General features: G+C 42.1%; 1 protein-coding gene across 3 annotated transcripts in view; it reads right to left on the bottom strand.

The window, feature by feature from the left end:
• kirrel3b (kirre like nephrin family adhesion molecule 3b) overlaps positions 1-27,245 on the bottom strand; it is a 648,233-nt gene that overhangs the window by 198,354 nt on the left and 422,634 nt on the right. The window contains exon 2 of one of the 3 annotated variants that reach the window (XM_077225055.1): positions 22,728-23,112. In XM_077225055.1, the coding sequence (XP_077081170.1) occupies positions 22,728-22,770 (43 nt within the window). In that variant the 5' untranslated portion in view covers positions 22,771-23,112. Of the gene's footprint in view, positions 1-22,727; positions 23,127-27,245 lie in introns of those variants that run through there. The other 2 variants (XM_077225056.1, XM_077225054.1) reach the window with 2 other exon arrangements.

The following is a 27,245-nucleotide window of genomic DNA, read 5'->3' as shown; positions in this document are numbered from 1 at the left end:
TATAATTGTAACTAGATTATAATTGTAACTAGATTATAATTGTAACTATACTATAATGTGTTATTGGATATTACATTTACAGTTAATATTGCAACTTCATTACAAATGTGTAAATATAATTATAATGTGACATTCAATAGAAATGATATTAAGGCCTATTTAAAAATGCCGGATCTGTTTCCAGATCTGACGAAGGACTTTCGCCTGGACCCGATGACAATGCAGTGCTGAAGTGCCAACTAGCCTCTCCCTATGGAGGATCCCTATACCACTCTACAGATAAAGCGTCGTGGAATTTTTCGGTTCGAGTACCTACCCAAAGTGATAAGATAAAATAAAAATTCTGCATCAAAATTTATAGACAAGTAGTTTGTTTAGGCATGGTTTGGAAGGAATTACAAACCTGCGCACACATATTCAAGCACATATCTATAGAATCAATTCTTAAAATGCGCATGTGAACGCCATCAGTGTCTATCACGGGTTCACGTTTAAAGTCTGTTTAGAGAGAACGGTGTCGTCTTAGCGGCCCCTAATTTAATAACAGACGATCATTTAGACGGAAGTGAATCAATCTAAACTAACTTTAGCTGGAAAAACATTTTTCAAGAGCCACTATAAAACCAAACCAATCTCTGTTACCTTAAATTATATCTTTATCTCTGTAAAGCTGCTTTGAAACAATCTACATTGTTAAAAGCGCTATATAAATGAGGATGACTTGACTTGAATGCACATCAAGATGTACCTAAGTCCTAATTAAATGGGTCAACACTTTAAGTGTAACTAAGGGCCAGATTTACTAACAGCTTGCGCCAGCGAAAACCCTCTTTTGGCGTTATAAAGCTACTGTCAGGATTTATTAAAGATACGCAGTGAAAAATTTGCGCTGAAAGGTGTGGATCCAGCGATGTTTGCGTCTGACCTTATTGCATATGCATTTGTTGAATCTTCCCTTTCAGACACAATATTTTTGGAAGGATAGCATTTAAATGAATCATGCAAGGTGATTTATAAGGTTTGCGCTTGTCAATTTAAATGGTATTTGCACAATTATTTAATGCCCAAAAAAGAATGTCTTGCAAATGCAAATTTGCGCTGCTCTTGGTAGATTGTGTTGGTCATTATGGAAATGATCCGGCTGTGTTTGTACTCTTTAATTTGCGAGTTGTCAGTAGATCACGCACATAACTTTTGTGGGATTATAGCGCTCTCACATTAATTTACCCTATTCAGTAAATCTGGCCCTAACTGTATTTAATATAAATTTTAACTATAACACATTTCCATTTAATTTTAAATAGCATGCTTTTGAAAACTTTACATTCAGTTCATACTTAAAATTGTCTGGCATAATTATTATTTCTGTAATAAGCATACTTTTTGTACTTAAGAATGCTAAAGTGTATGTTTTATTTACAAAACGTGATCAAACATAAAACAAAGGCATGGCAAGAAACTCGAAACAGAAACATGAATGTGACGCTTACCACAGTGTTACAGGAAAACATTACTTGACAAGGAAACATGGCAAACATGAGGGCTTAAATACACAAGACTAATGACTAGACAAGGGACACGTGTGAACAAAGAACCAATGACAACATGACACATCAGACAAGAGAACACATGGCAGGATCACATGACTTTGAACAGGGGATCACATGTTTAGACATGAAACGTGACCAAGACAAGGCGAAATCGTGACAGCTATATACCTTTTATAGCATATGTACTGTTCCTTAACGAAGGCTACAATGTTTTTACACTTCTTTCACTTCATACCAGGGGAAAAAATGGGGCTTTTTTATCAACTGAAGGCATTCAAAATGTTCTGAATTCCTCAGGGGGAAAAAAAAATGATGTTTTTTCATCTAAAGCCTGCATTTCCAGTCAGGCATCTGAGTAATCCGCCTGATAACTATCCAAGGGCAGTAATAAACAAAGATGAGCCTTAGTCATCAAACATATGGCACGTAAAATGAATCATTGTCAGTGAACACGGTTGCATGATTTTTACATTTACTCCGGCATTCTGAACAAATAATAATAAAAATAATAAAAAACAATTTAGATTTCAATAATATTTAGCCAGTGATCACAGTACGATATATCTGACTCATAAAATTTCAGGAATGGTCTTTTTAAAGCAGTCGAATCCATATAATTGGTCCCATGTTGCTTAGTTTACAGCACTAGAGTGTTTATTCACAAGGCAACCGGTGAATATCACAGAGGTGCCATCTCCCCGTGTCTCATGTCCTCCGGTGACCCTCTTGTTGACTACTGGCTCCCTCTTGAACACAGACAACACAAACAAACACATTTAGATGTCACCGACCTTGTTTCAACTACCCAGCGCCATCTCTGGTCACTGTGACACAGATATCCAGCCTTGAGGTATTTTCTCTGACCCTGGCTTTGGTATTAGGCTTGATGCTCACTGATAGTCACAAGCCATCGGAAGCATTTTGTTCGAGGGTTATGATGAGGAGGTTGTCACAGAAAGCCTTTAGAAAATATAAGACAGAAAGTGGTGATATCTGTTCCCCTGAAGACTATACCTGCAATGAAGAGGTTTGGAAGGAATTGAACAGTCATTTCTTGGTTTGTAGATGCTCCCGCAGATTATGTGTGCATTGCAGATGAGATATAAAATATACATTTAAATTCCATATTGATTTTCTAGCTCCCACTCATTCTCTCTGCCAGTAGACTTGTCCAGTGGTCATTACTTATCATAAGTACACCAGGACGCAGAAACGATATGAAAGCATTATTTTCATAGCAACCCAAAGGGAATCTCAAACGTTGCTCTTTCATAGCTCAGAATATTGGACCATTTTAGAGCTATTTTTGTGCAAATAAACACAATTGTCTTCATATTTGTTAACATGCAATACGGGTAGGTCGCTTTTCATTGAAGTCTTAGCTGTGGTCTCATTTGAAACATATGAGAGACATTCAATTATTGGGGACTTTTCCCTCAGGAGAAAAATCTGAGGAGAAGAAGAAAATTTCAACAAAAGACACACCATCAATGTCTCTCTTTGGTATCTAGAAAAACCGGAGCACAGTTTGAGTCATTGACGAGGCTTTCTCTGAAACTCTTGAAGAGACGAACATGAGATTTTTGTGTGTCTTTTCTATAATGAAAAATCTTCAGCAAACATCTTATTTTGGTTTCCATTTAATCTCATTGCTGATTAGCAGAAACAACTGAGACATTTAAAGAAAGGAACAAAAAGTGGGGTGTTTTCTGTTTTTTTTTCAACAAAGAGGCACAAAATGCATGCGTCTCTCTTTGGTATGTAAAAAAAAAACCTGGGCACAGTTTGAGACACGAGACTTTCTCAGAAAATCTTGAGGAGACAACCGTAAGATTTTGTGTTTTTTTTTTCTTTCATGAGAGAAAACTGAGAAGCAGGAGCATATTTTTACTCTCCATGTAATCTCATCGCTGCCTGGGAGAAACAATCGAGACATTACATAGATCTGATTTGAGATGTTTTTTTCCTGTTTTTCTGATTTGAGCTTCTTCATCCCATACATTCCTGTCCAATAAAGAGACAAGAACAAAATGTGTCTCTACAGAGGAGAACAACTGATGAATGTTTTTTTCTCTTTTTTCAGTTTGTTTGCGTGTACAGCTCTTTTATTAAATATTTATCCATTACTGCCTCTTGTCTCACGCAAAGAATACGGTATAAAGACAAAAGACGTGTCTGTTCTGATCTAAATGTATCGTGTTAACGTCGAAAGCCGGAGGAAATATTCACCATCAAAGTCGCACAAGTTCAACATAAAACAGCTCAATTTGAATGCTCGCTGTGTGTGTCTGCCTCAAAGAATCTATCAAAGTGCTACTGTTCTTCAGAAAGGCTCAATGTTCTACAACAACCTATGTAATCTGCGACATTACCTGAAGCGATCACAAAGCATTGCTGCTTGGATTCGTGAGTCCAAAATTTGAAAGAGAAGTATTTTGATCTTTGCTTGAGGACATTAGCACCCTCACAAGCTCTGTTTCCAGCTTAAAAACTTCACATTCAAGACTAGTTGACTAGAACTAGAATTCTGGGTCCATGCATATATTAGAGCTTAAGTTTTAACTAAAGATATGAATATTAACTTGTTAAATATTTTTAACACAAAAAGTTGTAAGACAAATACAAACTTAACTGCTAAATAAACTGCTTTGAAACAGCATGATACATTTAAATTCAATGGATGTTTTTTTTCACATGATTTATTAATAGTACTCTAATATAGTATGTAAAAATGCACTGCTAACTTAATACAAAGTAAATATTTTTCAGATAATATTTTAATCATTTGGTTTGATGTTAATGTGGTAGCATAAGCCAATAAGCTGATTTTGGAAACATGTATAATATAATAATGCATTTTTTTTCTCACAGCAGATATTGGCTTTTATGCCTGGAAAAATGAATTCTGTAAACTGTACATTTCAGATTTACATCAGTGTGAATTGTGAGTAATTTACATCCCTTAAGATATATACCTTGTATCATATATACATACAGTATACCTGTAGTTACTTAATGTTGCAAGTCCTTTTATCTGTTTAATTTAACCAGAAATGTAGAGCTTTGAGCCACCATTACATTTCTGGGAAGTGGCACGCGGACGATTTTCTCAGTCTTTTCATAAGTTTTGAAAGTGTCAGACAGGCGGCTGACAGCTGAAGGTGAAAGTCAGGGTATAGGGCAAGACAACGACAGTCTGCAAAGACCTCAGCATGACCTCCTATATGACAGAAGTCCATATCTGTGTACTGACTCTGTGGTGTTGGTTTCATCCTTTTATCTCCCTTTCCGCGGTTGTTTTTTCCATGTTTCGCCACATGCGTTCTGCGGTGTTGCACTGATTTGATTTCCCAGCTCTCCTTTTCTGCTCTGCGTGACTTAATCAGAATGACAGTGTCTCAGAGCCCCGGGAAAATCTCTCTCTCTCTCTCTCTCTCTCTCTCTCTCTCTCTCTCTCTCTCTCTCTCTCTCTCTCTCTCTCTCTCTCTCTCTCTCTCTCTCTCCCTCTTTTCTTTTCTCCCTCACTCCGCAAGTTTACGCTGTCCGTGACAAACTCACAGTGGCACCTTTTCTCGTGTTGTGTTTCCGCAGAGAGCCTTGTCATACACACTTCAGCGTGTACACACACATGTACAAAACCCAGTTTCTGCTTCTGCTCCTTCCCATCAGCTCATTCACTCTCTCTTTTCTCAGCCCTCCCTCTTCATTCCTCCCAATTTAACAGTGTTAATGCAAATATAAGAAATGTTTCAGTAAGTAGAGATGTATTGGGTATATCTTCAATTGTTCCACCATCAGTTCTCACATAAAAGTCTTTTAACGCACCTTGAGGTTCTTTACTGTGGAGAACAGCAAGTTGGTTGTTTTACAGCCTGGATTATTTCCAGTAATTGAAATTCAAAAATAGAGTCCAGAGAAAGAAAAGTTTTGTAAACCCACCCAGCGAGTCCTGTTTTTCTCTCTGTGATGTATCAAAGCACTTGCCTAAAGCTCAAATACGCACTTTCGCCGTTTACTGTGTATACTTCTCGCTTTCCTGCTACCAAATGATACTATTTGCACTTTTACAGTTGAGGTCAAAGCACTCGTGATGCTTGTTTTTAGCACACAATCCTGACGCAAGTCACGTGAAAGGCTTAACACAGCAGCCTAGAACTAAAGTACAGGCACATGACACATTATTGCCCTTCTTCTGTCGTGACTCTAGTAAAATCACAAATAATCACTTGTTTTTCCAAGACAAAAGACTTGCTGAGTTATTTTGCATCAGATGTTTCTCCTGAGGGAAAAAAAAAGGATAAAGAACTCAGTAATCGTACATGCAACTCTACTAGAGTTTCAGAGGAATCAACGTCTCAAACTGTGCTTGGATTTGCCAAGATACGGTCTGCAATCAAAAGTCAGTGATCTCAACATTTTCCATCAAATTCTTCTAGATAAAAATATTCAACTGTACTAGTTGGAAGCGTTTTGCAAATGTCAGCATATTTTCTGATTTTGTTCATGTTATAACATTTGATCATACATAATATTTAGACGGAAGAGGACTTTTATTTTGGAATACATGATGATGGATTTTCCTTTTCTTGATCAGAAGTTCTCCTGCTATTCATCTGATAGCTCTGTACTCTTACTGTATGCCAACAACTGTCTCATTTTGTGTCTACTTTATGTTTTTACAGAGGAATTGCAGGAGAAACAACGGAGAAAAAAAGAGCTACAAACAATAACGTTTTCCGTCGAGTGAGCTGACATTGTTTTAGAAAACGTTAATATGTCCTTAAAATATCCTTGTCATTGCGCATCCCATCCCGTTGTATCCATGATCTGTTGTTCCAAAACACATGCGTTCAATTACACGCAGCTGCCCGCTGCAGTAAATGTAAGGTCATTAAATATTAAAACAGACCCCTGGAGACCCTTTAGTCATTGCATTTAGGTGAACAATTATTTGCGCCTAATTGTCTGACGTTCACAGCTAAAGCGCTTGACCTGGCAGCGAGCGACAGGTGTCTCTGACCCGTTTCACCCGCATCCCGTCTCTCATTCAATTAGAGACAACAATACTCACACCTGTCAGTGGTACGTTGGCCACCTCTTTTCCTGTCCTCCCCTGTTCTATCCGTCTTTCTCTCTCATCTCAGGACATTTTTGTGTTGCACATGTGGGGGTCCCTCTCCTCTTCTGACCTGTAAATACTGCAGGAGGTCTGGAGACTGATTATGTCTGACAGCCCCTCACCAACGTAATGTCTTCTGCCCTCCCTTTCACTGCCATCTCCCCTGCTCTCTTCCACTTGTCTAAGCATTTTAATGACATATGCTCGCAGGCTTTCTCCAGCCGCAGTCGCACTAGTAGAGCGTGCCTTCCTCTGAGCGAGGGATGTTTGCGGAGGAAAGCAGGGGATGAGTTATGTGGACAGATTTTTGCTCCATTTTCATTATAATCATTGCCAGGAACAAAAAAGCATTTTCCTTGCACAAAGGGGTTAATTTGCCTCTGTGATAGCCGAGTCTGCAACACCCGATCTTTTCATCTCTCACTTCCCTATGCTATAGGCCCCCCCCCCCCCCCCCCCCCCGTCTTTTTCATCATGTTCATTTCTTTCCCCCGATCATTTCAGCTTTATCTTCCCAGAGTCTGTGTCTCACTGCAGTTTACTGTACTAATTTATGAGAACTTTTTTTTAGAATGATGGAACATTCTGCCTCTGTTGCGAGGTGAGCAGCATATCTGATGTGGAATAAAAAAGTTGGAAGAATAGTTATATTCCTTCTATCAGACCAATTATAAAACTGTTTGCATGTTTCAATCCCAGAATGTATTTTTCTCAGTTATAATAATAATTCTAATAAACATATGGTGGCTGAGACCAAAGACTGTATAATTCCCAAAATGGTTCACTAGTGTTGCTATGAATGGTGGCTCTAGTATTTGAATGATCTCATTATATGTTCTCGTACGATCTGCTTACAGCCCACTGACAGTTAGGTTTTAGGAATGGACCTTCATTCTTACTTTTTATTGTATGTTTCCACACAAATCACATTGTACCCATTCATACAGAAGCTCCACCTTGTAAAATAGTTCTCATGAGAGTGGGTTGGAAGTTATTAGCTTTATCTACATGCTAATGCAAAACTAATTGTGAGATGAGTCTCGGTCACTTATGAGGTTTGACTCTTAGAAGGCAGCTGTCTTTGTTAGCAGACTGAGCAACTCACTAGGTTTTGGAACAGAGCCATTTCCAGCTGAGATCATTTACCCAATATTTGCATAGGGCAAACTTTTGATGAGTCCCATTGACATCCATAGTATGAAACAAATGGGGTCCCATAAACTGTTCGATTACAAACATTGTTCAAATTATCTTTGTTTGTGTTCAGCAGAAGAAAAAAATCCATAAAGGTTTGGAAGAACTTTAGGCGAGGTAAATGCTGACCGAATTTAACTTTTTTGGTTGAACTAACCCTTTAAGGTTCTAATACAGTCAGGATGCTTCCTATAAAGACAGTAGACAACAAAGCAGTTCACTAGGCTTTGGAACAGAGTCACCTCTAGCTAAGATAAATGCCAGCTACCCAAACACACACACACACACACACACACACACACACACACACACACACACACACACACACACACACACACACACACACACACACACACACACACACACACACACACACACACACTGTTCTGTCCCCATCCATGTCCTACATAATTGTGGAGCAGGGGAGCACTAGAGCAAGCGCGGTGATGAAAAGGGTCCCGGCGGTCCCGCTCAGGGCTAGTTTATGATGCTGTGGCCCATTCCTCTGTCGTGCTGAGTGGCTCCCACCTCCAGGGACCCCAGGTTGAAATCTGGTTCAGGTCTCCACTGGGCCTGGCTCTTCTGTTGCCACATCATTAATTCAGCTCTGAGAATTCCACCAGCCATAGATACCAGTCCATCTCTCTTTCTCCCTCTGTTTCTCGTTGTTGCCTCATCCCTCCGCAAACCTACATCTTTCAAAAGTTAAATCTAAAACTGTTGTTCTTCCTTGCTTATTTTGATCTCTTTGCTCTCTGGTTTAAGGATTTTCACTTGATTATAACCAAAAGGATAATCAATCAGGGTTGTCCTATACAATTTTTCAGGTGACAAGTGATTGGTCTGTTGATACTTATGTTTTTTCTACTTGATGTAACACAATCAAATCCAATATGAACATATTTGATGTTTAAAATCCAGTTCAATGGAGCAGGTTTTTGTATCAATGGCCGAGTCATTGAAAACTAAGTTAAATTGTTGCGTGTCAGAAAAAAGACATCACAACAGATAAAAACACCCTTTTCTCACTTTTTATTGACTGGTACAGCAGAGGGAGGACAGGAAATGATGCAATCATTACTCAAACTCATGCCGCCCGCATTGCAATAACCGCTAGGCCAAGACCCTAACAGCCAGACATCAAATTACAAGGAATACATGTTTCAAACTCAGAGTGCTTTACTTTCGCAGTTGAGAGAATTGAGGCTCGGTTTGCTCATATTTTCTATTCATCATCACCTCTCATTAGAGCTGAGGAACATCAGGGTGCTGCCCCGTCCTGCACGTGGCCGGTGCTATTGCCCCCTTAATTGCACCCGAGCCCTTTGACGGAGTCGGTTTTTCCATTTTCACCTCAGCGGAGGCAGAATGATGAGCGAGACAGAGGTGATGGAAAGGACTATGAAGTAGATGCCATTTTCACTGAGGACACCATAAAGGGCTCGGGCATAAAAAGAACCCATAATTCTGTCTGTCTCTCTCATTCGTTTTCCTTCTCTTTTCCCCTCTCATCCCACACGCAGGATGCTAGAAGTGTTTTCTGCCTTTGTTGGCCTTGTCTGCTGGTTTACAAGATGAAAGTCACTTGTTTGGCAACCTTCAAACGCAGGAGGCAGAAGGCCTGAAAGTCGCTTTTGTCTCTGACACTTCAATGTGCTCTCTAGCACTTCAAGAGTGTGTGTCTTTATCCGTGTATGTATAGTATATTCTGCCTGAGAGGCAGAAAGGTCTGATTCGTTTAACACAACATAATAGAGAAGCACATGGTTGTTGGACGTGTCTAAGGCGATATGTGTTTTTATATGCCATTTATGTTGGAACTGATAATTAAGTATCAATGCAAATTCTATGTCAAGCTCTTTATATAATAATGCTACAAATAGGAGTATACATAGATTTAAATAGATTCAGATGGCATTTCAAAGAGAAAGGGTGGAATGTGCATCCATTCTGAGGAAAATTATTATTAGAAGCAATTCAGATATTTTGCTTCGTTTATTTAAGACACTATATAGTTGTATTATTTCAGATTCCTTTTAAAAGACTGTAATTTAAAAATGTATAAATTATGTAGAATTCAAGGCACCAAAGTGGATAGTAGGAGTGACTGCGTTGCACACCACTGCTGAAATCAACCTGCATTTGGCAGGTTGACGGGTGTTAATGTCAAGCCCTGATTAAGGTTGAATATGAGAGAAAAAAAAAAAATCTTAGTAATACAAATACCATATGATGAACTGGCACACAAACAGACAGGCATGTCGGCGGTAAGTATTACCCAGGTAGTTTAAAGTTACCTTTCATTTGTAGCATCGATCCCATTCCTTTTGAGCATTTCCAGCTTTCTGAGGCGATATCTTTGTTTACCTTCTGAGCTATTGTGAGTTGATGTTCCTAATCAGACAACAATTAGATAACAAAGGATGTGAATGGGGATAAATCCCCCTGAGTCTTGCTGGAAAACAGAAATGCTTTACTTTTCTAAATATCTCAAAACAGTGCGTTCTTTTCTAACCTAAAATACAGCTATTTTGTTCTCTTTCTTTACCCCAATATCCTTCCCTCTTGTCTTTCCTCCTCAGTCCAGAGAAAGGCTCACAGATGGAAAGTAGTCAGCCATATGCATTTACTATCACATATTATCCACAGTTTTCATACTCATGCAAGAAATGGCAAGTTAAAAAGGTTTAATGACTTAATTTAATACAGACCCTTTTTTCCCCCAAAGTGTCACACAAATGTGAATAATACAAGTAGAAGCAATTAACCCCAGGGAGAATGGGTCGTACAACATTAAAACAGACTGGTTTGTCAAGTACTTCCAGTAGTGATAAGTTCTTCTGAGCATTGCACTCCCAACGAGTCCCAGTGTTCTGGTGAAGGCTGAGAGATTATTTTATCACCAAGGAACAAAAAGTGACCTTGTAAACACACTGGACATCATTCATTCACCGGCATCAGGAGATGGGAGAGAACATAAATCTGATTGGAAGAGATTGGAAGCGTAGGTGCTGAATGCCAGTGGTCGTGCCTTAAATTTGATGTTGACAGTGTGACGTGGCTTTTCTTTAACTCTCGTTCGAGGAAACTTGATTTAAACTGAAGTCTTAATCATTGATGGGGAGCTTCCTGTGACCCTACATCCTTTCTCTCTCAACAGCCTCGTAAAAACACCCAAACCCAGCGATCCTTGGGTGCATAATGTGTGGACCGTACACACTTACAGGCTATCATCTCTCTCTCTGCCTCAGACCTATATCTTTTAAATGGCTGCAGTCCACTTTGCTGCTATTATACTGCTCTTCATGGTAACATTATCACTTAAGATAAGGGGTTCAATAAACTGCACTCTATTTTAGGGGGCACTCTGCACTTAATACAATCTCTGAATGTAAGCACCTTTATCACTGGACTTACAGTAGACCCTCACCTCACCTCCAGTCCCCATTTCCAATAAGAGACAGACCAAGTCGGCCGTCAGCCAACAGCAGGCCGTTGTAGAGCGTCTGTCAGCTTAGTTTTTGCTATGTGTCAGAGCCCGTCTGTTGTGTTCATTAGTGAATTATGTTATGACTACTATTGTAATGCTGTAAAGTGTGTAGAGAACGGAAGTGATGAGTAAACAAGATGGAGGAAGTTCGCTACTCGTGTCTCGTTTGCTTTATTGCTGCTGACTAACTCCTGACAGACACCACATAGTCTGTGGTTTTTTGAATAGCCATCGGACAGTCGGTGAGACAGATCACTCCGATTGGCTGTTCATTGGCTGTTCAGATCAGTGCATGAGAAGAATAGCGAAAGGGATGAAAGAGAACAAATGACAAGAATGCACACAAAGAAGGCTGTTCTATTTTTACATATTCATTTTACGCGAACAAATATTTTCTTAGTGACATGGCTGTCTGGAATGAAGAAAGTGAGGACCAACTGATTGGGATGATTCATATTAAAAATGTAAGCGAGAGCTGCTTTGTTTATGGTTTGTATATTTGCAGTCCTAGTTTTGGTTTCCTTTTTTAAATGAAGAATATAGACTACTGCCACCTGCTGATATAGGCAGTTATGGAGCAGTCGTGGCCTAATCTTTAGAGAGTCAGACTGGTAATTCGAAGGTTATGGGTTCTATTCTCAATACAGGCAGGAAATGACTGAGGTGCCCTTGAGCAAGGCACCTAACCGGGTGTGTGTCCACGTTTTGCAATGTGTGTTTTCACATTACTCCTAATGTGAGTGCACTAACTTGGATGGGAGAGGAACTTCCGAGTTTACCATACTTGGCCTTCACAATTTTTTTTTTAATCTCATAAAGGTGCATTGGCTGTCATCTGTTGTGTTTCAAGCTCAACTTTTTGGCCTAGATGCACGTGATGACACACTGCTAGGCCATGGCCTTTGACCCCTTTCTGTTCAGCCAAGCTCCAAAAGAGCCATCGAGGATTTGATTAAATCCATTCTAAGTGGTTATTCCTAAATGGAGAGGTAGGTTTCTTTCCCGGGCGGGCAAGGGCAGGGCTGTGGGGAGCTGGGTCGTGGCCAAGTGGTGGCACAGCACGCTAGTGCCTCCTGGCCGACTCTCTGATTCGCACTAATGTCCTCAGGAGACCGAGCCGAGACCACTGTCGACTGGCCTGGGAGGCCGGCCAGATCGAAACCCCTGCCAGCATGTTTGAAAGGATAGCAAATCATTTAGCCACCCTGATGGCACATTAGCATTTTTTCAGGCAACGTACTGGCATGGAATAACTGCACACTATTAAACTCCCTTTGAAGTCGACGCTCGCAGGATACCACTGTAAACACGTATAAATAAATACGAGAGCCATCTGAAAGGAGCTCAACAGGAACCAAATCATAATGCACAAAAAAGCGTTGGCTAATTACAGCGTGGCTAACATTGTTTGCACTCTCTCACAGGGAAGCACTCTGACACTCAAAGCACAAAGCAGAATCTGAGGTGAAAAATTTTCAGCACAACAATGCTGAGAACACAGAGGTTGAAAGCTGGGAAATAAAAGAATGAAGGACACGTAGGTGTTTGAAAAGCCAAGTCCCTTGTTCACTGAATTCAGCATAGGAAAAAAAAAACTATTCTCCTCTATGGGAGCAATCAATAACCAGATAGTTCAATAGATCATGTATCGACTGATCAATGTTCTTTGCGAGTTAAAATTAAACAGTATACATTTTATAGGATGTTTGAGGTAAATCAAAAACAAGGCTGAATGTGTTTAGTGAGATGGGCAGAAGACGTTGATTGCAGATTATTTACTGATCACATTTATTGTAAACGGTCCATGAATAAATCACCTCAAGTCTAAGTTTCAGTTTGCAACTTTCATGTAATGATTTTGTTTGTAACATTTTCTATGGACCCTTTTCACAGACTGTGATGATGTTTTTACAGTTGTTAGTATCTTATCTTTACACACACACACACACACACACACACACACACACACACACACACACACACACACACACACACACACACACACACACACACACACACACACACACACATATATATATATATATATATACATACATTTATAACACTATATTTTGTAATTAATTTGGTTGGCTAAATGTATGTTAACTGTGATCAAAATTCATTTGATGTTGAACTGAGGTGTTTTAGCTAACTGGATACCCTCCACAGCTCCCTCTGTAGGTTGTAAGAATAATGCAGTCAGGACAACAGAACATTTATTTTAGGGATTCACATCATGCTCCAAACAGAACGATTCCTCTAACACAAGCATCAAACATTCCTCCATTTCCATTGACCAACATTCTAATTTGCCTGCTAGAAATATGAAATAACGCCCATATAGACAACTGCAAAGGGTCGGAAATAGTCAAAAAGAAGGAGAGAGAGAACAAGAAAAAAGAGGCATAGCTGTTGTCTCTTCTGCGGTCTGTGTTGTAATCCCTCCTTTAGCACGCTAATTAGCAGCATTAGCATGGCTGAGAGCTGAAAACTTGTTTGAGTTCTGCTTAGAGGAAGTAGACGTAAGATAGCAGCTATTAGTATTCCTGCAAACAGACCCAAAAAAGTGACGAAAGCTTTCAGAAACTTGCTTTAACTTTTAAAGATTCCACTGCTCATTGTTTTAACTTTTAAAGATTCCACTGCACATTTTTAATTTAATGTTGTTTTGCGAATAGAACATTTGTCTGGAACAGATCAAGGAAGACTATGAGTGCAATGTCTATCAATAATGACTGGAATAATTTGCAATATGACAGTGCTGTTTGATAAGTGAAATATCAGGTACACACCTTGCATTCAATTATCTTGTCTTTCTATGATTTCTGGTGTACAAGTTTAAAGACTGATTAGCATTTTTATTGCTAGGGCTCACTACTGTATCTGGTGTTGCACGGCAGCCCACCACTACTACCACCTCACAAATGTACTCACATATACACACAAAAAGCTGGCATGTCACTCAACTGTCTGTGTAACACACTTAAGTGAAACCGCCAGACTGGCAGGGCTGGAGAGTGAAGGATCGAGACAAAGACTGAGTCCGTCAGATTTATTCAGGTGTAATTTTGCGCCATCCCATAATCTTCCAACAAAGGGATTGCAAGCCATTGTCAGATTGGCAACCCAATTCCTCCAGTGCTTCGCATACTGCCACACTACATACCTCTGTGAGTCCGACACTGACACAACACTCCTGTCAGCCTTTTACTCTTTTATTTACCACCAAGCCAGCCCAGGATCCACTATAGAAGATATGGAGAGGGTGAACCGGGGATTTATAGCCTAAGATATTATACAAACCTATTTTTGCCCTTTCCAACCATTGAGGTTTATATTACAGATTAAAGGCTTGATCCGTTAGCATTCCCGTTCATCTCAAAGGTAGTCATGTTAACCAGCCAGCCAATCTGTTATGACAAAGTATTGCGCTTAATTTAATTAAATGTTCACTTTTAGTGTAATTAAAAGTATATTTTTACAATATCTGTATTTGCGGATAATATAATGTTATAATGATATTACACACTTAAGTAACTGTATTTCTTACACTTTTTTTAGAAGTGCGCTTTGTAATGATATTAAAAGTTTTACTTCACATATTAAATAATATTTCATTCATATGTTGATTAACATACTAAAGTGTCACGACTCACACACAAAAGGTTAGGTTCAAGTGCAGTAGTTTATTGGGGTAATCCAAATCCATAGTCAGCCAGGCAAAGGTTCAAAATCATATAAAGCAGTCCAAAACAAGAAACAAACCAGACAAGAAACTCCGAAGTGCAAACAGACATTAAGCAAGGACTCGACCACTAACACAGAAACAGACAGGGTATAAATAGACCAATGCAAACAATGTGAGTGGGAACAGCTGTGTGTAATGATCAGTGATGAGTGACAGAACAGGATGATGGGAAATGTAGTACATGAGGAAATGTGACGATCAGGGAATTAACCTCTAGAAAACCCAGGGAACGCAAACCAGACACTGTGACATAACTCCCCCTCTACGGAGCGGCTACCAGACGCTACAAGACATCACTAAAAAACAAAACAAAAGTCCAGGAGGGAGGTGGAATGGTGGAGGACCAGGGGGAGGGATGGGGGGCCAGGTCCATGAAGGGGAACAGGAACAAGGGGTGACGGCTTAGCCGGCGGCCAGGGCGAAACAGAGAGTCCATCGGGCGGCCAGGGCGAAGCAGACAGTCCATCGGGCGGCCAGGGCGAAGCAGACAGTCCATCGGGTGGCCAGGGCGAAGCAGACAGTCCATCGGGCGGCCAGGGCGAAGCAGACAGTCCATCGGGCGGCCAGGGCGAAGCAGACAACAGTCCTTCGGGCGGCCAGGGCAAAGCAGATGACCCATTGGGTGGCCAGGGCGAAGCAGACGACAGTCCTTCGGGTGGCCAGGGCGGCGGAGACCCTTCGGGCGGCCAGGGCGGCGAAGACCCTTCGGGCGGCCAGGGCGGCGAAGACCCTTCGGGCGGCCAGGGCGGCGAAGACCCTTCGGGCGGCCAGGGCGGCGAAGACCCTTCGGGCGGCCAGGGCGGCGAAGACCCTTCGGGCGGCCAGGGCGGCGAAGACCCTTCGGGCGGCCAGGGCGGCGAAGTCCCTTCGGGCGGCCAGGGCGGCGAAGTCCCTTCGGGCGGCCAGGGCGGCGAAGTCCCTTCGGGCGGCCAGGGCGGCGAAGTCCCTTCGGGCGGCCAGGGCGGCGAAGTCCCTTCGGGCGGCCAGGGCGGCGAAGTCCCTTCGGGCGGCCAGGGCGGCGAAGTCCCTTCGGGCGGCCAGGGCGGCGAAGTCCCTTCGGGCGGCCAGGGCGGCGAAGTCCCTTCGGGCGGCCAGGGCGGCGAAGTCCCTTCGGGCGGCCAGGGCGGTGGAACAGGAACAGACCCTGGCTCAGGAACAGACACCGGCTCAGGCACAGGAACAGACACCGGCTCAGGCTGGGCAGTATTGGCCTTGATGGTTGGAATGGGTGGTGCCGGCAGGGCCAGGAGCTTGGGTGGCGCCGGCAGGGCAAGGAGTATGGAGACGGCCTCTGGGCTGACTGGAGGCTCAGGAAGGACCTCCGGCCATTGTGGGACACAGGAAGTCCTCTTCCTCCTCCGTCTCCGAGAGCGAGAGGGTGCTGGGCTGGACGGGACCAGCGGTGAAGGCTCTGGGCTGGAAGTCGGGTCCTCTGGGAATACAGCGGGCTGCTCAGGCACGAACTCCAGGAAAACAGCGGGCTGCTCGGGCACGACCTCCGGGTTCTTGGGGGGGCTGGAGGTCTTCCCCGTTCTCCGCCATTTCTGATGGCGATGTGCAGGCTCTGGGCTTGACGGACTCAGCGGCGGATGGATCTCTGGGCTGGACATCACCAGCCCAGGGTCGAGGAGGGACCGAAGCGGAGAGTGGTACTGGCGCTCACCTCTAGCACCTCCTCTCCTGCGACGTCCACGGGTTCCAGAAAACCTAGCCAGACGGGTTCCTTCAAAAGACGGTCCAATGGAAGGGGGCTCGGGAGAATGTACCGCCTCTTGCACGAACCCGCCGGCCATGATCTCCTCAGTCCTCCGGGCCGCCATGGCAAAATAATAAAATAAAGATTTGGGCTCCGTGCTGCTGGATCCATTCATGGTCGAGTCCTTCTGTCACGACTCACACACAAAAGGTTAGGTCCAAGTGCAGTAGTTTATTGGGGTAATCCAAATCCATAGTCAGCCAGACAAAGGTTCAAAATCATATAAAGCAGTCCAAAACAAGAAACAAACCAGACAAGAAACTCCGAAGTGCAAACAGACATTAAGCAAGGACTCGACCACTAACACAGAAACAGACAGGGTATAAATAGACCAATGCAAACAATGTGAGTGGGAACAGCTGTGTGTAATGATCAGTGATGAGTGACAGAACAGGATGATGGGAAATGTAGTACATGAGGAAATGTGACGATCAGGGAATTAACCTCTAGAAAACCCAGGGAACACAAACCAGACACTGTGACACTAAAGCACATGCACATGATTCAGATTTTAACTATAATGCGTTTTTTTTTAATATTACATTTAAAAATAATGTATTTTAAATGTTATATATTGCATTTTCAATATTACAAATATCAATTACAAATACATGGCATACAAGGTTCAATAGAGATGTCATTAAAGTATATTTTAGCTTACCAAAAATGCTTGTCAGTAAATGTGTCAAAGGTTGACCCACTGACCCAATAACGAGTTTAGTATACCTCTCAAAATAATGATATAAAATGTGACATGTTATTTCTTTATTCCAGTGTGAGTAGTCTCAGTACAGAGTACAGCCAGCTAAAGCAGGAACAAGATCGCTCCTGCTGTTGATTCCATGTATTAGATCGCAATTTAGATGCCATTAATCTCTGCCATAATCTGTAGCAAAATCCTTGTGGTTTTCCTGGGAGGCTGACCCTCCGTTCCCTTCTGAAGCTCTCTCTGCCTAACATAGGTTCATGGAGAGATACGTTTCCCTTCCCTTTTTGCCCCCTCCGGCTCTCTGCTCATCCTTACGGAATAAACAGAGAGAGCTGAGTGGAAGCCCCACAGGTGACCTCATGATCGCCGCAGCATCTGGTTAAATTACTCAACATCACGCTCAGCAGACATGTAATCCCACATAATGCCCATTTCTCAAAAAGTGCACCAATTTGGATAAATCCAGCAATTCAGCTCTATGGCCCTGAGATTTCCGCAGGGATGGTTTCATAAGCACGGAGGGCACAGGGTGGGCACAGGTCAGGGGTGTGGGAGAGGATGATAGAGATAAAGGGTGGGGGGTGGCGGGATTGTTTTCTGCTACTGTGGTTAAAAGCACAGATTTCATTGGTACAGCTTAATAAAGTCCAGTAAACACATCTTGTTTATGCACAGAGCTTGTCAGCAAAGCTGCTCTCACTGGATTTCAAGAATCAAGGTCAAATTAACGGCCATCTTCTCTTGACCTGAATCTGAGGAGATACAAACAACCCAACTGAAGAAAGAAAAACCTCTCTCGATTCCCAATGAATTATTTTTTAAGATTGAAAAAAAAAGGAGAGGAGGAAAATACACACATTGTACAGCAGATCCTATTTCTTAGATTTTGGATTTTGATGTCTCACGTCTCCCACTCTTTTGGACCAATGATTTTTTTGTAACTTTTCCCATTGTTAATGCTTATTACATATATATATATAAAATAGAAAATCCTGACATTTAATGTTAACTACTATGATAGGCCTATTATAATAACTACCATAATTTAAATACAATTATATTCACTTCAGACATTTCAATTAATCTTTTTTTTCAGGCCTGCATGGAAATCACATATTTTTAAATTCCTTGATTTTTAGCCTACAGTATTTCCATACTCGTGGAAAACCCTACAATCGAATATCCTTTCTGATCAGTGAAACCTTAAATGAAAAACAAAATAAAAACAAGAATGTATGAAATATAAAATGTGTTACATCTCTGCTTCCATCGTAAATACTGTACTATTACTTGCAGTTGTCAGTGTTCACTTGAGAGTGGGCTAATATGGCCAGGGAAGGTGTTACAGCCTTGTGGACCACATTAAAGGGGTCGGACGTCACAGAAAAAATAACAGTAGGTGGTCACAGCTCACGACTCACACATGTATCCGTAGGCAGAGCCGGTGTCAGCTCTTTAGCTTTGGTTGTCGATAAAGAATGACAGCAAGAAGGACAGAAGAATACTGATACGTGTTTACTGTCCGTGATGACTATGCATTTATGTCGTTTATGTTTATGTTAACCATCGCATGCATAAAAAACGGCTTAATCCAAGGATAAAAAAATGGTCCGGCCTAAGATGAAAACGGAATGTCATGTAGAAATTTGAAATGAATTAACCCTAAAATATTACTGAGATGTAAAAATACATTACATTTGATCGGATTTGGTCCACATCCATGTTGAAAAAGGATTTGTGATGATTTGCAAAGACTGACCAGGGAAACATTGTTCCACATTTTAAAATGAAACACACTGAGATTCCTTTTATGCTTGTATAAGGCAGCCAAGATTTGGCCTGAAAACAGCCAAAAGTGACATTTGAATTAACAGCCTGGTGAGGTGCAGCTTAGTGAATTAGAGAGAGAGAGAGAGAGAGAGAGAGAGAGAGAGAGAGAGAGAGAGAGAGAGAGAGAGAGAGAGAGAGAGAGAGATAAGACCTGTTTTCTAGGGTTAAGACACAGCTTACGCCCTTGGCTTGCGGGGGACTTAACACCAGACACTCCTGAAGAGCATTTGCCTCATCTATCAGAACAAGACGGCAGCGGTTAGAAGAGGATGACGGGGGGAGGGAGAGAGTGATGGAGGACGAGAGGAATATGGATAGACATAGAAGGTCCTCAGATATATGTCACACTGCCCCCAGTGGACTTGAGCACGACAGGGGAAGAGGAACGCTGAATAATGTGTAATGAGACACTCTATAACGTTGAGTCCTGCAACACAGTATTGGATGGGAGAGAAGAGCATATTAAAAGACCTTTTTTACGATGTTTTGCTGAAATGCCTTTAAAAAAACACTGATTTCCCCTGTGACACTGGCAGTGACAGAATACAGTAATTGAGAAAAGCATCGGATGGTATAAAAGTGGACAGATGCAAGAGAATTCCATGGTGTGTGTGTGTGTGTGTGTGTGTGTGTGTGTGTGTGTGTGTGTGTGTTTGTGTGTGTGTGTGTGTACGGTATATATATATATATATATATATATATATATATATATATATATATATATATATATATATATATATATATATATACATTTCCTTTAAGTAAATATATCTAGAATTAAGTTTAGTTACTTTTCTTAACCCACTGGAAAATAGTTTGTTGTTTTTTAAACATAAATATAATAACATTTCTGGAAATTTATGATTAAAACAAGAAATGACTGCCAGTGGGGTAAGATAAATTAACCCAATTCAAGATATATTCTCTCAAAAACAAGTCTTATCATCTCAAGCAATTATGATTTTCAAGCAATTTCATCTTGTTCTAAGGATTTTTGCATATTTTTTTTATGAGAAATGAGTCAAAAATACTGATTAAGTAGAGGACTTTTCAGTGATAAAATGTGATTTTCCACAAAAATTCCATGAAAAACCCTGATTTACCTTCTGACACGGCCAGTGAATTGAAACAGATATGGTGAGAACCAACATTTTCATTCGAGGGATGTATTAGAAAAGAGAAATGGAACAAAAGTGGACAGAGAGAAGCCAGAAAAAGTGCTGCCTCTCAGAAAATGAACAAACTATGACTAAGAGAGCAGGTAAAAAAAGACGGAGAGAGAAGGAGAGAGCGAGAGAAGCTCTTAGACAGAAGGTTTGCCTGTGGTGCGACAGCTTTCTGTGCTGCACAAGGGTGAGCTTCTGCCCGACTGTGTGCCATCAGTTAGGTCTTGTCACCTGGCGTGTGTGTGTGTGTGTAAGGGAGGGAAAGTCCCCTACATATACCCTCAACTCTTGGCAAAAAACTCAATACAGAATTTCTAAGCTCCCAGCGCCGCTACTGGACTTTTTTTCAACCTCACACACACACACACACATACATTTCTCCTCATCCTTTTTTTTTTTTTTTTTTAAATAAAAGACTCCAGGACTTGTTCTAATATATTTATTTCTGCTGACACTGGTTAGCTCCATAAACAGTAATAATGTGTAGAACACAATCTAGCTTTGGGGAACCTGCCATCCCCAGGGGCAGAGCCGGGCGACAAGAACGCCTTTTGTTGTCTCATGTTTACCTGCCTGTTTTGCTTTTATTTTTTTACAACCACAATACCTAGCTCAGCTCAACTGCACAGCAAAGCAAAACAAGTCGACTTTGCCTGGTGCGTGATGCTTTCTGTGCTGAGAGCTTTAAAGAGTTAGACGGGAAGGAGATCAGACAGACTGTCTGACTGCATTTCTATTGGCGGCAACTGTGTATTGTTAGCATGTTGCATTATGATCTCCATAATTATGATCTTTTTAATGATGATTTCAAAGGGTAATGAGCTTCTTTTTCATAAATTCATAAAAAAAAAATCATCATAATAACTTAACATGTTTGATGCATGGACAGTGCGTTATGCCAACTAACTGACAAGAATAGAATGAGGATATTCAGTGTTTTATTGAAATGTCATCAAATGATGAACGCTAGTGTTCCCCCATCTTCTAAAAGCATCCACAATGAAAAAAAAAAGCCTATTCGCTGGACACATAGCTAACACTGCTATAAAACTAGATCATAAAGCTGACAGCCTCCCGAGGCATGATCTACTAAACAAGAAACGGAGCGCGCCATACTCAACTCTCACTGTCATCCTCAAAGCCGTTCCACACTCTCTCCCTGTTTTCATCTGTGAAGTTATATATTAACACTGTGGGTTATGTGAGCATGCTGCTCTTGCCATCAGATCGTGAGTGAGGGGTACAGTATTTGCAACAATTTAATGAGAGTCGGAGTGAGGAAACACGTTGAGTGATAAGCAGGTCATTAAGTTTGCTCTGCCAACTCGGCTCGGCTTTGATTTGTGTACGCTGTGTGATAACCGTGAAGGGGAAAAAAGAGACTTTGAGCGAGAGAGAGAGAGAGAGACAGCTTAGGAGATGCAGAATAAATTATCTTGTTGTACTTAAAAAGAACTGAATCTCTATAGCCTAAGATGATTCCATTAAAGTCCGAGGACTTTGTGTTTTCTAAACCCAAACAAACTCTTTGTGATGCAGCCAGTGCTGGTAGATTCCAGCACAAGGGGCTTCAAATAAAGTCCCGGGGCTTTCGGATTTATTTGAACTTCCTTTTCTGGGTCACCGGTCGCTGCAGAGGAAGACAATCAACTCAATCTATCTAGCGCTGGCGAGTCACTGCCTCCCCTTTCAGCTGCTCGCGGAGGAAGCGTACGAGAGAGGCGGCAAACGCTCTTAGGGCTCTCCGTGGCAGTCTCCAATTCAATCCAATTGTCTTTCAAAGACAACCACCTGGCGGCAAGCAGCGGAAACATCCATCAGCCACTGCTAAGCCCGACTGTTTACAGACTCAGAGATTGTCTAAGAATAATCACACGAGTGACAAGTGCGATGTGTTTGCTCGCCGGTGCGCGAGTTGAACATCCTTTGACGTGCCTTCGGTCAATAGCCTGACCTCACAAGCCACCAAGATCTGGATGTTCAATGAAACTTGTATGACAGACAAACAAGATACCATGCAACTACTTCAAACTGTTAGACACATACTCTGGGTTTCACAGCCGAAACCTCAGAGCACAAGACTACAGTTCAACACCCAGAGATTCCCATCTCGCACACTGACACAGGACACAACACAGCGGAGACGAGGAGACCAGGCAGCTTACCGTGACCCGTCAGCCACAAGATCAGAAAGACCTCCGGGATCATCTTGGCACTTCGTAGGGGTGGTGACCTCTTGGGCACTGAGTGGAAGTCAGGCTGAGAAAGTTTACACACACACACACCGGCGTACCACTCTTCTGGCTGGCTGCTATTTTCAGTCCCCCGATGTGCTCTCTTAATGAAGAAAGGCTCTCTGTCAATCTCTTTCTTCTTGTGTTCCCTTGTTCGCTCTCTTTCTCAGTGTGCTGTGATAACAATCTGCTGTGTTGTCCTACGGTAACTGAAGTGACTCTGTTCTGATGATGCGTGTGCAGGCGCTCTCATAAACTCAGAGTACTCGTGCTCTCTCTCTCTCTCTCTCTCTCACACACACACACACACACACTGCTCTTCCATTCTCCGGCTCACAGAGTCAGTCTGCCTCTCTCTCTTTCTCACTCCTCCCTCCTCCTCCCTCGCTCTTTCTCTCAGTGGAGGAGGGGGCCGGCTGCACACAAGGCCCGCCCACCCGATCAAGCGGAGCAGCGCTGTTCTAACAAGAGGCTGGGAATCAGAGCTAACCTTTGGGAACTGGGACTGAAAGAAAGAAAGAAAAAAAGAAAGAAATGAAGAATGGAAGATAGGAAGAAGGAAAATAACATCTTGAGTGAAAAGGGGCCATCCACATGTCTAATACTCAAATGAGCTGTGATTGGTTGTTTTGCATGTCAATCATCTCGTTCTGTGTGTGGCTGGTTCTTGCCAGAATAAAAGATTCAAGTTGAACGAGACTTGCAGAGTCAAGAGTCTGTTTGCACTAGTCTAAAAGAACACATAGATGGAACAATATTAGCTCCTCTTTTCTAAATGAGTAAAACAGAATTCAGACTCATCATTTATTGCCCACTAATGTAGAGGTTGTTGTTAATCTCACTAATGCATGGCTTGCTAACAAGACTGTTTTACACACTAAATATTGCATGATGCATTTCCCATCTACTTCCTCTCTTCTCTTCTATAGAAAATAAGGCCTGATGCATTTATTCAGTAAAACAACAGGAAAAGAACAAAATGGTCAAGGAATAGCCTACATAGTTTGTGTGAATTATTTAGAGGTAATAATCTTAGTTTATGGCAGCCATACTGAAACTAAGTGTGTGTTTGTGTGTGTGTGTGTGTGTGTGTGTGTGTGTGTGTGTGTGTGTGTGTGTGTGTGTGTGTGTTTAGCCAATTATAAAAGTGGTTAACCACCACCATATATATATCTCATAAACAAACTTTATTTACAACTATATAAAAAAAATATATTTTTGATACATTCATGAAATATGCAAGGCGATGACAACCTGGCAGTTAAGTGAAAGATGTGCTGTTTATGTCAAGTTGAAAGTTTATTTTGTAAGCTTTACTGCAGTTTTGAGTCTTAAGATCTTGTTAGCTTTAACAATCAATTATTTTATTTGAGCAGGTTTTAAACCAGAAAATGCCCATGGATAGCTCCATCTGACTGAAGCACAAAAGCATCAATCAGTATTTCATGAGAATACTTTTAATCACCTGATTTCATGTTGATAATTTCTCTCTTTTGATGTCTTTCAGTGGTATTTTAGAATAACTAAACTAAAACAAGTAGAACGGTTCCCTGTGTCTAACCTGTTTAGCTGAAAACTGGGATTGCATGTGCACATGGAGCACGTGTTCTCAAACATATACATTAAACCACTTGTTTTACAAGCTACATTATACAAATACATATGTATTATGCTGCGTTCACACCGGACGCGAATAGTGCATCAGGCGCGAGTGATTTCAATGTTAAGTCAATGCAAAGACGCGTTACACGCGTAAAAAATTCCTGCGGCGTGAATGAGGCGTGGAGCGTGGCGCGGTAGACGCGAATACGCCTCATTTGCGCGTCAAGTTCGCGCGAATGGCGCGAATTGAGTGTCTGGCGCGTTACGCGCGAATGGTGCATTTTGTGCATTCACGCGTTTGACGCGAATTCGCGTGAAAGCGGAAGTACCGCTGAAAGCGAGCAAATGGTGAAACTCGCCACACTGGGTCGAAGGGTCAGGTGGACACAAATACGGCGACGATGACCCCTACGCCGCCGTTCTGCTATCCAGAGCAAATACAGAGCTGTGACTCTCTCGGTGAATGCTCGATCACATTTATTTAATGGCTGACACTTTTATCCTTACAATTGCTATATATGTCAGAGGTCGCACTCCTCTGGAGCAAATAGGGGTTAAGTGTTTGCTCAGGGACACATAGGTGTGTCACAGTGGATTCGAACCCGGGTCTCTCACACCAAAGGCATGTGTCTTATCCACTGCGCCACCACCACCACCGATCAACATAAAAAGATGGCCGCCAACGGGTTTCGATTGTGTCAATTTCGCTCTTGACGCGCGAATGGATTCAAAGTGGTCAAGCGTATAACTAGGCGCGGTAGGAGCGAATTTGGCGCGCTATTCGCGTCCGGTTTGAACGCAGCATTAGGGGTGTAACGGTAAACAAACATGACGGTTCGATACGTACCTCTGTATTGAAGTCACATTCGGTACAGCAGGGGGGGAGAAAACTAAAAAAAAAAATTTAACAAATGTCTTGTGATGGATTTTTAATAGATTAGATAGAAATCTATCTTTTAAACTAACCATGATTCTAGTAATTCTAACACAATGTACTAAGACGTCCTGTTCTTTGGCTAATTGTATGTTTCCCCTTGGGTGAAAACTCATGACTTTGGTTGTGTGAGTGTAAAAATAACAAATATGGGAAATTAAACTAGACAGATATCTAAACATAAAACCTTGTGATTATGAAGAAATCAAGAAAACAGAGTTCAATTCTGTCTAGTACCAGAAGAGTTTGCATTTGAAGAACCAATCAAATTGTAGGGCAATTATGTAATATTTCATGTCATTTTGCCATGTTCTTAGTCTATAAAAACTGGTGTATTCCTTTTGGGATTCTCTGAGAAATGCTTGAGATCCTAACGTGGTTAAGGGGACTCAGCTGAAGTCGACTGTAGACTCGCTGAAGTATAAGTGGTCGACTGTAGACTCGCTGAAGTATATGTGGTTAGGGGACTCAGCTGTAGTCTACTGTAGACTTGCTGAAGTATAAGTGGTTAGGGGACTAAGCTGAAGACGACTGTAGACTTGCTGAAGTATACGTGGTTAGGGGACTCAGCTGAAGTCGACTGTAGACTCGCTGAAGTATATGTGGTTAGGGGACTCAGCTGTAGTCTACTGTAGACTTGCTGAAGTATAAGTGGTTAGGGGACTAAGCTGAAGACGACTGTAGACTTGCTGAAGTATACGTGGTTAGGGGACTCAGCTGAAGTCGACTGTAGACTCGCTGAAGTATACATGGTTAGGGGACTCAGCTGTAGTCTACTGTAGACTTGCTGAAGTATAAGTGGTTAGGGGACTAAGCTGAAGACGACTGTAGACTTGCTGAAGTATACGTGGTTAGGGGACTCAGCTGAAGTCGACTGTAGACTCGCTGAAGTATATGTGGTTAGGGGACTCAGCTGTAGTCTACTGTAGACTTGCTGAAGTATAAGTGGTTAGGGGACTAAGCTGAAGACGACTGTAGACTTGCTGAAGTATACGTGGTTAGGGGACTCAGCTGAAGTCGACTGTAGACTCGCTGAAGTATACATGGTTAGGGGACTCAGCTGTAGTCTACTGTAGACTCGCTGAAGTATAAGTGGTTAGGGGACTCAGCTGAAGTCTACTGTAGACTCGCTGAAGTATACGTGTTTAGGGGACTCAGCTGAAGTCGACTGTAGACTCGCTGAAGTATACGTGGTTAGGGGACTCAGCTGTAGTCGACTGTAGACTCGCTGAAGTATACGTGGTTAAGGGGACTCAGCTGAAGTCGACTGTAGACTCGCTGAAGTATATGTGGTTAGGGGACTCAGCTGAAGTCGACTGTAGACTCGCTGAAGTATACGTGGTTAGGGGACTCAGCTGTAGTCGACTGTAGATTCGCTGAAGTCTGAAGTGTACGTGGTTAGGGGACAAAGCTGAAGACGACTGTAGACTCGCTGAAGTATACGTGGTTAGGGGACTCAGCTGTAGTCGACTGTAGACTCGCTGAAGTATACGTGGTTAAGGGGACTCAGCTGAAGTCGACTGTAGACTCGCTGAAGTATATGTGGTTAGGGGACTCAGCTGAAGTCGACTCTAGACTCGCTGAAGTATACGTGGTTAGGGGACTCAGCTGTAGTCGACTGTAGATTCGCTGAAGTCTGAAGTGTACGTGGTTAGGGGACAAAGCTGAAGACGACTGTAGACTCGCTGAAGTATACGTGGTTAGGGGACTCAGCTGAAGTCGACTGTAGACTCGCTGAAGTATACGTGGTTAGGGGACTCAGCTGAAGTCGACTGTAGACTCGCTGAAGTATACGTGGTTAGGGGACTCAGCTGAAGTCCCCTAACCACGTGGTTTACCTACGTGCGGTTTGAACGCAGCATTAGGGGTGTAACGGTAAACAAACATGACGGTTCGATACGTACCTCTGTATT

The sequence above is a fragment of the Siphateles boraxobius genome, unplaced genomic scaffold (assembly GCF_051911475.1).
Source record: "Siphateles boraxobius isolate OS27281-9 unplaced genomic scaffold, OSU_SipBor_1 98, whole genome shotgun sequence".
In the NCBI taxonomy this organism is placed as follows: Eukaryota; Metazoa; Chordata; class Actinopteri; order Cypriniformes; family Leuciscidae; genus Siphateles; species Siphateles boraxobius.
Note: the sequence above shows the minus strand (reverse complement) of the source record. Positions and strands in the feature narration are given on the sequence as shown.